This window comes from Mchenga conophoros, linkage group LG7, assembly GCF_057382185.1.
Source record: "Mchenga conophoros isolate Kocher_MC1m ecotype Shallow Benthic linkage group LG7, M_conophoros_male_GT1.1, whole genome shotgun sequence".
NCBI classification, from domain to species: Eukaryota; Metazoa; Chordata; class Actinopteri; order Cichliformes; family Cichlidae; genus Mchenga; species Mchenga conophoros.
Window position 1 is genome coordinate 58,378,049 of NC_140532.1, and position 15,026 is coordinate 58,393,074.

General features: G+C 39.3%; 1 protein-coding gene across 1 annotated transcript in view; it reads right to left on the reverse strand.

Moving 5' to 3' along the window:
• The window catches only part of crb2a (crumbs cell polarity complex component 2a), a 50,632-nt gene that overhangs the window by 5,058 nt on the left and 30,548 nt on the right, over positions 1-15,026 (reverse strand). Inside the window, exons 8-12 of the mRNA XM_085280457.1 lie at positions 10,988-11,550; positions 6,082-6,247; positions 1,411-2,281; positions 545-661; positions 221-347 (exon numbers count right to left, since the gene is read on the reverse strand). Of these exons, the coding sequence (XP_085136583.1) occupies positions 221-347; positions 545-661; positions 1,411-2,281; positions 6,082-6,247; positions 10,988-11,550 (1,844 nt within the window). The remainder of the gene's footprint in view (positions 1-220; positions 348-544; positions 662-1,410; positions 2,282-6,081; positions 6,248-10,987; positions 11,551-15,026) is intronic.

The window sequence follows — 15,026 nt, forward strand, 5'->3', positions numbered from 1 at the left end:
ACTGATGGATGTTTCCATTACATAGTTTGATTTTCAGTCATTTCAAAATTAGAAAGATGTGAATCTAAATCAAGTTTATACTGCTGTTGTGAAACTTCATGTAAAATATGAAAAGTAATTTAGTTTGGGAAACACATATAATATATCATTCGTTAAATGTTGCAACTAAGTTATTGATCTCGTCTATCTAGCTCTGAAGAAGAAATTGAAGCGAACATACGTTACTGTCACAGACTGGACCACTGTAACCGGGCGGGCATTCACATACAAACATGTTAAAGCGATCCAAACAGGAACCTCCATTTCTACAGGGGTTAGACCCACACTCATTGATCTCCATTTCACATCTGCAAGACAAAAATTACCTGAATTACCAGAAATTACCTGAAGTCAACATTAACTGTTACATTAACAACTCTGAAGCTAAGTCATATTTATGGTTATATATTTATATATATCCCCTCTACCATGATATACATACACACATGTGGTATTACTTAAATTTAGTAACAGTTAGAGTAAAATGACTCAGATGTGAGCTTACCTGGTGCCTGTGAAACCTGGCATGCATGTACAGTTAGCCCCCCACAGTCCATCATTGCAGACACCATCGTTTGCACACATAACATCTTTACCACACTGTATAGGAGGATAGACCCACCTGGAAGAAATAGTGTTTATCTTGGCAAGATGTGCAGGAATTCTTAAGTGCATGTGTAGTGTGTGCTAAATCTACAATGTTATTGTCTTTTCAAACTAATAAACAAAAAATTGTAAACAAAGACAGAAAAACAATAACGCTTCCTTGCATTTTTTTTCAATTGTGAAGACAAATATGGTTTAAAATAGGGCAGATTAGTTGTGCTCTTAACTCACTCAGCACAAGCTGCTGGCAGCATGCATATCTTACATACACCATAGGAACAAAAGTATTGGGCAAAACATTTGAATCTTTCAATTTGAATGTTTTCAGTATCATGGCCACATGTATAATATCAAGCACCTAGTCATACAATCTGCCTTTACAAATATTCGTGAAAGAATGGGTCATTCTAAAGAGCTCACTGAATTTGAGCATAGTATTGTAATAGGATGCCAGTGCTGCAACAACTCATTTCAGGAAATTTCTTCAAGATCAGTGATCCATAATCACTCATAACTACTAATATTGCAAAGTGGTTTTAATTCAGCCATAAAGTGGATGACCATATAAAACAGAGTAGGATTGGCATTAACATCAGCAAAAAACATCAGTCTGCAGGGAGTTTTATGGAATGAATTTCTATGGCCGAGCAATTCCTCTAGGGGTAATGCACAGGTGGCCCAATACTTTTGTGTAGTTTGGCTTCACTACAGCAGTTCACCTTTAACTACAGGGAATAAACAAATGATCAATTAGTGAGAACTCACTGGCAGTGTGGGCCCCTGTACTCCTTAGGGCATATGCAGGTGTACATGTTGGGTCCATCCTGACAGGTTCCTCCATGTTCACAATTATGATGCTCACACTCATCAATATCTTCATCACAGAGAGTGCCAGCATATCCCAGGTGGCAATTGCACTGAAAACCAGCCAAGTAGTCCTTACAGCTTCCATGAACACAGGGCTGAGATGCACAGTCATCAGTGTCCATCTCACACTGGTCTCCCTCCCAACCAGAGTTGCAGATACATCCAAATTTATTAAAGAGGTCTTCACACGTGCCTCCGTTTAGACATGGATCTGAATCACAAACAGGGGTACCAGTGCAGCCCAAATAAATCTTTGGTTTTCCAATTAAATGAAACTGAGAAGGTTGTGGGGCCTTATAATCATCCACAAAAGGAAGGTAAACTCCTCCGAGCCTCACTGCACCCATGCAACCATTGAAGCTCTCTGCAAGGGCTAGTAACGCCCCCTTCTGATTGAGAAAGCGAATACTACCTGTGCGCTCTGGCACACTGTTAGCATCTGTGATTCCATCCACAGTGATGATCCAGGGGGAGGCTTTGCGGTCCTTTTCAGTCATGGAAATGTTCACGCGGTGCCAGCTCCCGTCTGCAACCTGACGGACGCCTGTAAAGGTCAGAGGCTCAAAGCTGTTGCTTAGCTGGATCTCCACCCGGACTGATGAGTCCAACAGACCCACCATTAGGAGATCAGAGCCCCAGGAGGCCCTCAGGAGCACAGCATTTTCTGACCGGGTCCTCAACTCCATGTATATGTTAGTGACAGGCTCAACCAGGGAGCCTCCAGAACTGTACTGCACAGCGTTGTTCTCAAATGTGGCATTATAAACACCTAGGAGTCAAAATGAACAAAATGAACAATTTTTCCTTATTATTTCAAAATATGGATGTCATGTAGAAGATATTCTCCAAATTGCCTGTAGATTTGAAAGTGAGAGTGAATGGTTGTCTGTGTCTATGTGTTTGCCCTGCGACAGACTGGTGACCTGTCCAGGGTGAACCCTCCCTCTCGCCCTAAGACAGCTGGGATAGGCTACAGCCCCCCCACCCCCACCCCAATATATTGAAAAAAAAACCCGTTTAGGAGTGATTTTTTGGATGTGCCACTGCTCTCTGTTGAGTGTGGGAGAAACGTGCTTGCACATAGACACATGGACTGAGATGGACCTTATATGTTTACCTCCCTAACTCACCTCCAGTAACATTACAGGTTGTGTGAACACTGTGCAAACTACCCAGAGAGTGTTCTTCCTGTATCTGAGCTAGTTACCCTGGACACTGATCTTCTTTTGCCCAGGCTTACTGCTGAAGATCTTCTCCCTGTGGCTGAATCAGTTACCCCTGAGTCTGGTGATATACTGACCTCTGCAACACTTGATTCAGAGGGTAAGCTCCTCCTAAACCATTCCTCTTAGCTTTATTTTTTTAACCAGTACCATTGATCCATATGTGCATTTGCTAATAGTAAATCATCTTTAATTCTTAATCAAAAAATATAATCAAAGTATAAGTCTAATCGATATGTTGAATTACAAATGTAGTTTGAGTAATGACAATGATTCTAATGTCTGAATTTTGTGTGTGTAGACATGATCCAGCTTTCATCGTGGCAGATTAATGCCTTTGTGTGTCTGAGACTGGCTGCAGGAATGTGAAAGATAGGAAATGTGTGTCTGACACATCATTATACATAATTCTGAACATAGAGTCATAATTAAATGTGATATTGCTGATAGTTAATCGTACTTAACTACTTAATACTGATCAGAATATAATCAGGTATAAGATTAAGCAGTAAAATGAATACAAAAATATAATCTATGAAATTAATAACAGGCCTCTCACTTAGGTTTTGTGTAGAGTGGCCTTTTTATTCCGTCATAGCCTTCGAGGCTGCATGTGTATGTGTGCACAAGAAGGATTGGGAGACTTTAACATATATGATTTAAAAAATAAATTATGCTGAGCATATTGTAAATCACAAACACAAGTGTTTTCAAGATAAAAAGTGTGATTGAGCTAATGAAAAATCTAGTTGAAGTTAAATAGCATAAACTAAATGAAACATGAGGGAAAGTATATTGACATGTGATGGAATTAATGATAAATCTTGTTAAAATACAACACAGAAAATAAAAAAAAAATGTAATGAAGGGATTTCAATTGTGTTTTAAATCATTTTGAAGTAAGAAAGAGAGAAGGAAAAAGGATGATAAGGTGTGGCAATAAATTGGCAACAACAGTGATAGGATGTCACAATGTGTGAAGCAAGAGGTAATCTCAGAAGACATGATATCCAAAAAAGATTTTTTCTTAGATGATTATATTTTCATAGGCAAGTATTAGTTAGCTTTTTATTCGCACTTTGAGAACTATAGTCATATAGGAAAACATATTGCAGTATTTGTGACTTATATGGCTTTTTCATATAAGTACTGAAAGTAATAGACAATTTTTATTGTCTTCTCACTGAAAGTGTTTCATAATCAGAAAACCTTGATTTTTATAACTGGGGAAAAAGTAATTGTGAAGAACTGTTTTTGTTTTACTGTTGTATTTTATCAAATGACTTCAGTTTAACGAGTTATTACACAAAGAAGACCTACAGGCAAGATCATTTTATTAAATCCACTTTGAAGCACTTTGGGCTGTTCCTTAACCGATTCAGTGTTAAGTGTGAAATGTCAAAAAATAATGAAATACAATGTATTGCCAAAAGTATCCACTCGCCGATCTAAATAATTGGAAAGTAAAGTGTCGGACACACACCACTACACAGTGTAGAACCACTCGACTCTGGAGTCTATCTGGCAATCCAATGGGCGAGGCTGGGTATGGTGGTTGCCAAGAGAACAGTACTTGTCTGACTGCACAGGGCTGAGTGTAAAGTTTGGTGGAGAGGGATTATGGTGTGGGGTTGTTTTTCAGGAGTTAGGCTCAGCCCCTTAGTATCAATGAAAAAACTCTTAATGATTCATGATACCAGGATATTTTGGACAATTTCATGCTCCCAACTTTGTGGGAACAGTTTGGGAACAGTCTGTTCCTGTTCCAACATGGCCGCACACCAATGCACAAAGCAAGGTCCATAAAGACATGAAGACCTTGACTGGCCTACACAGAGTACTGACCACAACTCGACAGAACCCCTTGGGATTAATTAGAGCAGAGACTACAAAGCCGGGCCTTCTCGTCCAACATGAGTGTCTGACCTCACAAATGTGCTTCTCAAAGAATGGTCAAAAATTCCTATAAACACACTCCTAAACATTAAGGAAAGCCTTCCCAAAAGAGTTGAAGCTGTTGTAACTGCAACAGGTGGGATAGCATTATATTTAATGTCACTTGAGATGTCACTCAAATTTCATATAGGTAGATAAACAAATACTTTTGGTAATATAGTGTATCTAAGAATCTGGTTTCGGATTTTGTGCTAAAACAGTTACTATTATTACTATTTATTATTTTGCAATAATATTTTATCTTTTTTGTTAATTATCTGTTGGACAAATAAACTAATTATATTTATTCTTTACTTTCAGCCCTTGGTTTTTGTGTGCCTAGGGAAACAAGAGAATCTGCCTGGGTGGTAGGCAGTGTTGGTCAAGTTACTTGAAAAAAGTAATCAGTAACTAATTACTGATTACTTCCCCCAAAAAGTAATCCCGTTACTTTACTGATTACTTATTTTCAAAAGTAATTAATTACTTAGTTACTTAGTTACTTTTTAAAAACACGATTTACAACCTGAATAGGTGATAAAGCGATAGATCTTTCAGCCCAATTCTACTTTTTCTGCATAATCCATCATACAAAATGTAATCAAATGGAAAAGTCTCTTTTTTTTAACTTGTTTTATCAGTTTTAATCTTTTAACTCTATGCATCAAGCAAAAATTTAATTATATGCAACATTCTCTGACTTGAATAAATTAGTTTAACATTTAAACCTATTTTCTACACATTCCAGCACATAAAATAAAATATTTTTTGTGTTTACACTCACTCTTTCAAATAGATGCAAGTAAAACGCAGCAGAAAAAAAATAAAGTCAAAGACTCAGCGGTCTTGTTGCTCTATTTTCACCTGTAAAGCAGGAGTGTGGGGTAGGCGGAGGTTTACTTTGGTGCAGGTGTGCCGCGGTCAGTTGTGCATTACGTCGTTGCGCACTCGGTGCTTGCTTGGAAGTTTAGGGGTTTTTTTCGCTGTAAAAAGAAGTTTTCTTCCCACGCACGATGGACGCTAATGTTTTTGTCACTTTTTATGGAATCAAACTCAAAGTAAGGTCAGTACTTCCACGCTTTAAATGCTGCACGCTCATACTCTCTCCCACAATCGATATGTGATCCATTGTTGATCTGCACACAGCTGTTGTCACTGTCGTGAGACATTCTCGCAAAGAAATCACGGTTTTAGTAACGCAGTAACGCAGCGTTCCTACAGGAAGTAACGGTAATCTAATTACCGTTTTTGCAATAGTAATCCCTTACTTTACTCGTTACTTGAAAAAAGTAATCAGATTACAGTAACGCGTTACAAGTAACGCGTTACTGCCCATCTCTGGTGGTAGGCGAACAGAAATATATATTTTTTGCTCCATGGCATAATAGGAGTTGAAGTTTTATAAACTTACATTCATATCCATCAGGTAGATCCACACAATGGCCACCATTGACACATGGGTGGCTGACACACCACACACGTTCTTTGCAGGTCTTCCCAGTGTATTCCTCAGAACAAGAACATGTAAAATCGTTGAATGTGATGGTACACCATCCTCCATTTTGGCAAGGCTTCATCTATAAAAGGAAGCATGCAGATTACATTTTTGTAGAACAATGAACTGATATGGAAATAATCAATTACATTTTATTATTTGATTAAAATAATTTTATTTATATAGTGCAAAATCACACCAACATTTGGTTTGATTAATTACGGCCCTACAATAATACAGAGAAAAGACAGAAAATTTAAACAATAAGATGACCTCCTATAAACAAGGGCCTTGGTGACAGTGGGAAAGAAAAACTCCCTTTTAGCAGGAAAAACCTCTGGCAGAACCAGGCTTAGGGAGGGGCAGTGATCTGCTGTGACTGGTTGGGAGTAAAGGGAAGAAAACAGGACAAAGGCAGTGGAAGAGAGACAGAGATTAATAATAACTAATAATTAAATGCAGAGTTGTGTAAAAACACAAGGGGTGAGAGAAGGAGAAACACTTCAGCCCCAGCTAGGCCTATTGCAATGTAACTAAGGGAGGATTTGGGGTTACCTGATCCAGCCCTAACTATATGTTTTATCAAAAAAAAAAAAAAGCCGAATTTTAAAAGCAGAGAGGGTATCTGTCTCCTGAATCCAAACTGGAAGCTGCCTCCACAGAAGAGTGGCCTGAAAGCTGGAGATCTGCCTCCCTCTACTTTTACATACCTCAGGAACCACAAGAAAACCAGCAGTCTAAGAGTGAAGTGGTCTTTTTGGGTGATATGTTACTTGGATGTCTTTAAGATAGGATATTTTATTATTATTATTATCTGATTATTCAAGACCTTGTAAGTGAGCAGAGTGTCACAGGCTGGGTGAGCTGCGGAAAAATTCCACTGGGTTCCTGATTCACCTGTGTCCACATTACTTAAGAACTGCGTTGACGTCTCTTCACCATCAGTTTGTCAACTAATCCATGTTGGTAACAGGCTCTCACACTCTCTCACTGCTATTGTTTCTAGTCCTTGCACTTCCCTTGTTATCTTGTGCTGCAGTTTTCTGGTCACATCTCAGCTCCGTTCTTCAGCTTCGCTCACTCCTCGGATTCCCAGTCATACTCATTGTTACTGGGAAAACTTCCTGCTCAACACCCGCCTGCCCTCCTGCCACCATTGCTCACAGGATTTCTTGGAACCCAGGGTAGTCATTTCTCTCTGTTCAGCTCACCTGGAATTTCACCTCCTCCTCTTAAAGTACCTCTGACTCCACCTGCAGCACAAGCTATTCCCTCTTTTAAGATCCACATTCACCTGGAGAAGTTCTCATTCACTCATTCATTCACTCTAACCTCCTTTTCCCTTTCCGTTCAGTGCAATAACTTGTATTACCTGCCACGACTCAGTCCTCCTCACTAGTCCTCCCAGGCCCAAACCCCTCATCCATCAAAGTTAAATGTTGTGTTCACTTTAAGTTTGCTACTTTTCTATGCCAAGTTATTATTCTGTTTGTTGCAAAGATAATAAAGTCTATTAAAACTACTTCAGCTGACTCCGCACTTGGTTCTGCACTTCGGTCCAGCTTCATGTTGCGGGAATTGCCGTCTTGTGTGTGACTGGGTGCAGTAAGGAGTGTATGTGATGTGTGTGTGAGCATGCGCATGAAGGAAACGCGGGGGAGCGAAAGAGAGAAAAATGGAGAGAGTGTGTCATGGGTAGAGAGGGCGACCGGGAGCAGCGTTCTAACGGGCTACAGGCTATGCAGTGTGTTTTCGAAGTGTGCAGTACTGTTATTAAAGCCTCATCTCTTCAGTACTCTCCGGGCCCTCGGCTGATTTCTGTCTGCCTCACTACTCCACAAAAGTGAAGGGAGTTAACCCCGAAGGAGGACAAACTTCGGCCCTGGAGGAAGCATCTCCCCTCGTGTCTCCCGACCACGGTCAGGGGACTGACGGCGAGGAATGGTTAACATTCAGTACAGGCCTTTGGCCCCCTTTGACACAGAGGGATTTAAAATTTGATTCTGGATTTAACAGGGAGCCAATGATGTGAAGCCAGTATGTGTGAAATATGCTCTTTCTTTCTAGTCCCTGTCAGTACTTTTGCTGCAGCAATTTTGGTTCAAATGGAGGCTTTTCATGGAGTTTTGGGGAAATCCTGAAAATAATGAATTACAGTAGTCCAGAAGTAATAAAGTAATATTACTAGTAGTAATAAATGCATGGAAAAGCTTTTCAACATCACTCGGAGAAATTTTAGGTCAATTTTAAGTCTTTCCTGCAGTTTAAACTAATTGGTGTGTGTTATCTGTCTTCATGGTTAGATAAAGTTGGGTGTCATCGACATAGCAATGGAAACGTATGCTATCCCTTCTAATGATACTGCCGAAGGGAAGCATGTATAATGTAAGAACAACTGGTCCTAGCACAGAACCCTGTGGAACTCCATAATTGACCTTAGTGTGTGAAGAAGACTCTCTAAGCCTCTAAAAGGATTTACAAATGAACAAATTGGAATCTATTACATAGACATGATTCAAATCACTGCAGTGCAGTGCTTTAATACCTACAGCATGCTCTTATTGCTGTAATAAAATATTTTGGTCAACAGTATGGAACGCTGAGGTCTTGCAGGACAAGCACGGAGAAGCACTATTTCAGGACAGTGATGAGCTCTAAAACATGACTAAAACTCTTTAAATAAAACATTTCTCTGTAGCTGTTTTGTAATTATTCTTTCAAGAATTTTAGAGATAAAAAGAAGTTAGATTGGCTTGCAGATATCCAGTTTATACATGTAAATGGATAGTCCTCTTCACACAGCTACTTTCTTCAGTCACTTTTTTTTCAATCTCTGTGTTTATACACCTCTCTGCATTTAATTATTAGTTATTATTCATTTCTCCCTCTCTTCCACAGTGTCAGTGTCCTGTCTTCCTCCCCTAACCCAGCTAGACGTTGCAAATTGCTGCCCCCCTCTGAGCATGGTTCTGCTCGAGGTTTCTTCCTGTTAAAAAGGAGTTTTTCCTTCCCAATGCAAAGTGCTTGCTCCAAGGGGGTCATATCATTGTTGTAATTTTCTGTTTTCTCTATATTATTGTAGTTTTTTTTTTAAACTAAAGTGTAAAGTACCTTGAAACTTGTGATTTGGCGAAATATAAACAGAATTTAATTAAATTGAATGCTAAGCTTATTTATGGAGTTCCACAGAATTAGGCGCTATGACATTATACATGCTTCCGTTAGCAGTGTCATTAGAAGGCATAGCATGTATTTTCAATACTATGCGAATGATACCGAAGATTATCTATCCATGAAGCCAGATAACATACCATACAGTTTAACAAGTAGTTAAACTGGTTTAAAGACCTAAATTCAGATAAAAATAACCTCAAATTTTCTGGTTCTAAACTCAGGTTATTGTATTCACCCCTAGAAATCTTAGGAATATGATGTCTAACTAGTTGTCTACTCTGTATGGCATTACCTTGACATCCAGTAACCCTGTGAAGAATCCTGAAGTCATTTTTGGCCAGGATATGTCCAATGCGTATATTAAACAAATATGCAGGACTGCTTTCCTTTTATTTGTGCAATATCTTGAAAATGAGAAACATCAACCAAGGCAGCCCTACAACATCCAGTGCCTTTGGGAACTCAGGGCGAACCTCATGCATCCCAGCCTGAAGGCCTGGCAGAGAGAGCCTTGTTCAGCTTGCAGGTCCTTCTTCTGGGAACCAGCTTCCAGCTTGGATTGGGGAGACAGACACCCTCTCTACTTTTAAGATTAGGCTTAAAACTTTCCTTTTTAATAAAGCAAATATTTAGGGCTGGATTAGATGACCCTGAATTTTCCCTTAGTTACACTGCAATTGGTCAAGGCTGCAGGAAGCTGTTTTCATGCCATATGTCAGAACAAAATCCAGTGTGATTAAAATAATGTGTGGTTTCTTTTACATTTTGAGAGAAGCCAGTTGAGTCTAATAATTGATAATTGACTTAATGCTGTGTTGAGTCTGTCATTTTCAGTATCTACACAGATCTTAAAATCAATAATTACATAACATAATAACAATAATTATTTCATATCACATGAGCACTAAATCAGGGGTGTTGATTCATATAAACTAACGTAATCATCTTACTGTAACCAGTTTTCTGTAAGGCAGAATAAATCAAAGAAAGGTTTGTTGGTCGATTAATAATTGATGTACTAAGAGAGACCTAATCTTTAATAATAATGGGGTTTCGGGGGGATAACAGGAAGTGATGAGCTACAGAGAGAATTGCAAGACTGCAACTCTGCTTTCTCGTCCTGATTCTGCATAGACACGTTTTTGAGGGTTTAATAAATTTGGCCAGATTTCTAGAAATGAAAGCTGCTCCATCCAAAGTGGAATAGTGGGATGGATGCTGTCTCTTCTAACAAGACCAGGTTTTCCCCAGACGTTTCCCAATCATCTACCAACATGAAGTGAGAGCCGCCCAGAACTGTTGGCTTCGGACTAGTATCAAAATGGTCTGTGTTTCATTTATAACACTTTCCCCTTTGGGTCATATTTTAACAAAGTGGGTACCATTTTGGCCTAAATATCACCTCATTAGTTTAGAGAATGGTTTAAGGAAAAGTGTAACCTGTCTTTTTATAATAGCAGTTTACTGATGTCCATTAAATACATCATAAGCAGACAGTTAAGTTACTTTTTCAAAAAGACAATAGTTACACACTCACTGAGAACTACACATCCAAACAACATGAAGGTGAACAACATACCTAAAGGTATTTTTCACAAGAACACAAAGACACAAAAGAATATAAAAAGATTTAGGAGGTTTGTCCTACCTTGCAGGTATTGTCACTGACACATCCCTTCTTTACATTCTCAGAATAGGTTAATGAATAAATGTCCACTTTATTCAAGGTGTTCCAACCATCCACATCCAAATGCACGGAGTCTAAACGAAGATCCTGAAGGCAACCTTTGAAACGTCCCCCCCAGGTATCAGAGGGCCATTCCTTTGGAAGTCCTCCCACATAGGCCTGATCTCCACTGTTAACACTAACTTCAGGGATCTCTCCCATTCTGTAGCGAATTCCCGCATGCTCAAAGATGACCTGTCTGTGTTGCACTTCCACCTGCAGAAGCTGCTTCTCACCATTAGTCACAAATATTGGAGCTGTAAGTGGAGCACTACTTGGCAGAGAGCTAACAAAAACCCTCCCCATGCCCAGGTAAACTGAGAAGTAGGCCTCCTCTGTGGGCCTCCTCAGCTGGAAAAGCAACCCATCTGGCTTTAAAGAGCGCAGGATGAAAGACACACTGAAGCTGCTCCCGTGGCTTTTAACAATATCATATCCACTGGAACTCACTGTGTCTTCATGGTTGTAGGTCCACCAAGAAAATTCTGTCAGGGAACAATAATTGAACTACATTAAAAACATCATGTACACCTCTGCAACAATGCCCCAGGGTGTTCCATTAATAACGTCCAGTTATATTTTATGTTTAGCACACATCTAAGTTAAAATGTTCTGTAAAAAACATGTACACCTGGATGTCTGTAGTAAAAGTAGTAAAGTCTACATTAGGTGATAGCAAGGTAACTGGACATGTATTTGTGTTGTAATTTCTGTTTTTCTGACCACTCAAAGCACTTTTACACTAAAAACCATATTCACTCATTCATACAGATAGTTTATACATAGCTTTCAATTTCACTGTAGTATTATTGGTAAAAAAAAAAAACCTGGACCCCAAAACACGAACAGACAATCCCCTATGAGCAAGCACTTAGCAACAACTGGAAGGAAGAAATCCCTTGCAACATGAAAAGCCCTTCAGCAGAACAAGGCTCAGTGAGTGAAACTGTAAGCTTTACCAAAAAGGAGTCTTAAGCCTAATCTTAAAATTAGGCAGGGAATCTGGTAACTGGTTCCACAGGTGAGGGATCTGATAGCTGAATGTTCAGCCTTCTATTCTGCTTTTTGAAATGGCAAGTAACCCTGCACTCTGAAAGCAAAGTCCTCTATTGGCATAATATGCTACTAAGAGGTCTTTAGGATAGGGTCTGATTGTTTACTTTGTATGTGAAGAGAAGGAATTTAAATTCAATTGTTTATTTAAGAGGAAGCCAATGAATAGCAGCCAGTATAGGAGAAATAGGACATCTTTCTAGTCCTTGTATTCTTATGGTGACATTTCAGGGAGAGTTGAGCTAAACCTAAACCTCCAAGTTGTTTGTTGGACTTCTGTACTAATCACAGTTTGTCCATAACAAACACCATGGGGAGCATGGTGGATAGGTCTGGTGTAACCAAACATAGAGTGAGGGTACATTGAGAGTGTCTGACAGAAGCCCCATGAGATTTTTGAATCACACCACCAACACAACTTTATGATGGAGAATAGAGAGATTGAGCCTGAATGGCTTGTGTTAAATGCCGAGACAGCAGTACAAAGCTGTGGCCTGTCGTGGCAGTAATCCCCTGAACAAATGATGGACACCAGAGGTGGGAGGGACCTATCAAGCGGAAGTAGGAATCAAGTGTGGTGAGTTTGTGGGTCTCCAGAGTTGGAGGCGAGTTCTGCAGATGATCAGATAACATTTACTCTTTCAAAAAATGTTGAGATAAAAGGAAGATTGGAGATTGGCCTATAATTAGCTGAGACAACTGGGTTAAGCAATGGCTTTTTAAGTAATGGTTTAATTACCTCCACTCGAAGGCTATAGTATGTTGCCCATTTATAAACAGATTAATCATGGCAAACATTTAATAGACACATTGATGACTTTGAAGAAGATATTACTGAAGTTAGCTCAGAAAGTTTAAACGGAAAGAAAAAGTCTAAATAAACATCAGTAGTATTGAAAGTAAATGTACGTAATGATACATCTAATTCAATTCAATCCAATTTTATTTATAGGGCACCAAATCACAACAACAGTCGCCTCAAGCCACTTTATATTCTAGAATAAAACATACAGAGAGAAACCTAACAATCATATGACCCCCTATTAGCAACCACTTTGGCGACAGTGGGAAGGAAAAACTCCCTTTTAACAGGAAGAAACCTCTAGCAGAACCAGACTCAGGGAGGGGCGGCCATCTGCTGCGACCGGTTGGGGTGAGAGAAGGAAGAAAAGACAAAATACATGCTGTGGAAGAGTGCCAGAGATTAATAACAAGTATAGTTCAATGCAGAGAGGTCTATTAACACATAGTGAGCGAAAAAGGTGACTGAAGAAGAAATACTCAATGCATCGTGGGAATCCCCGGCAGCCTATGCACATAACTAAGGGACGATTCAGGGTCATCTGATCCAGACCTAAGTATATGCTTTAGCAAAAAGAAAAGTTTTAAGCCTAATCGTAAAAGTAGAGATAGTGTCTGTCTCCCGAATCCAAAGTGGAAGCTGGTTCCACAGAAGAGGGGCCTGAAAACTGAAGTCTCTCCCTCCCGTTCTACTTTTAAATATTCTAGGATCAACAAGTAAGCCCGCAGTTTGAGAGTGAAGTGCTCTAATGGGGTGATATAGTACTACAAGGTCATTAAGATATGTGAGGAGCAGGATTTTGACTTCAATTCTGGATTTAACAGGAAGCCAATGAAGGGAAGCCAAAACAGGAGAAATATGCTCTCTCTTTCTTAGAGTTCATTTAAAAATTCTCATGTTTGTGTTTAAATGTTTAAATGGTCTTGCCCCAACTTACCTCTCTGAGCTTCTGCATCCTTACTCACCCCCCAGGTCTCTCAGGTCAGCTGACAAGCTGCTCCTGGAGGTACCCAGGTCCAAGAGAAAGCTCAGAGGGGACAGGGCCTTCTCTATTGCTGCTCCTAATCTGTGGAACAATCTTTCCCAGCACATTAGAGAGGCCCCTTCACTGTCCACTTTTAAAACACGTCTTAAAACCCATTTTTACTCTTTGGCTTATGACACAGTCTGACCCTGATTTTATTGTTTTAATCTAATGTGCTGATTTTATTGTTTTAAATGTGTTGTTTTTTTGTTTTTTTATATATATGTTTTACTTATCTTATATTATTATTACTATTTTTCTCATTTTTTTAACATGCTCAATGTATCATGTTTGGCATGTCAAGTGTACAGCACTTTGTGTTCAGCTGGTGGCTGATCTGAAAGCGCTATATAAATAAATTGCTTGCTTGCTTGCTTGCTCTTTCTAGTCCCTATCAGTACTCTTGCTGCAGCATTTTGGATTACTTGAAAGCTTTTCATGGAGTTTTTAGGACATCCTGAATGAAATGAATTACAGTAGTCCAGCCTAGAAGTAATAAATGCATTAACTAGTTTTTTTAGTGTCACTCAGAGACAGGATGTTTCTAATTTTAGAGATATTGTGCAAATGGAAAAAAGCAGTCCTACATATTTGTTTAATTGAAGGACATATCTTGGTCAATAAAATGACTCCAAGGTTCCCCAAAGTGTTACTGGAGGCCAAGCTAATGCCATCCAGAGTAAGCATCTGGTTAGATACCATATTTCTGAGATTTTTAGCGCCGAATACAATAACCTCAGTTTTATTTGAATTAAGAGGCAGGAAATTAAAGCCTGTAGTTTAACTGATTGGTGTGTATTATCTGGCTCCATGGATCGATGTTGGGTATTATCTGCATAGCGGTGAAAATGTATGTTATGCGTAATAAATGGCCCTAGCACAGAACCCTGTGGAATTCCATAATTAACCTTAGTGTGTGAAGAGGACTCAATTTACATGAACAAATTAGAGCCTATTAGAAAGATATGATACAAACCAAAGACCTTATAATTTCTGATGAATTCATCTCGCTGTTGTTGGGATTACCCCCTCCTGAGCAGCTCCCCAGCTTGGTCCTACTATCCATCCCTGCTAGTCTTGAT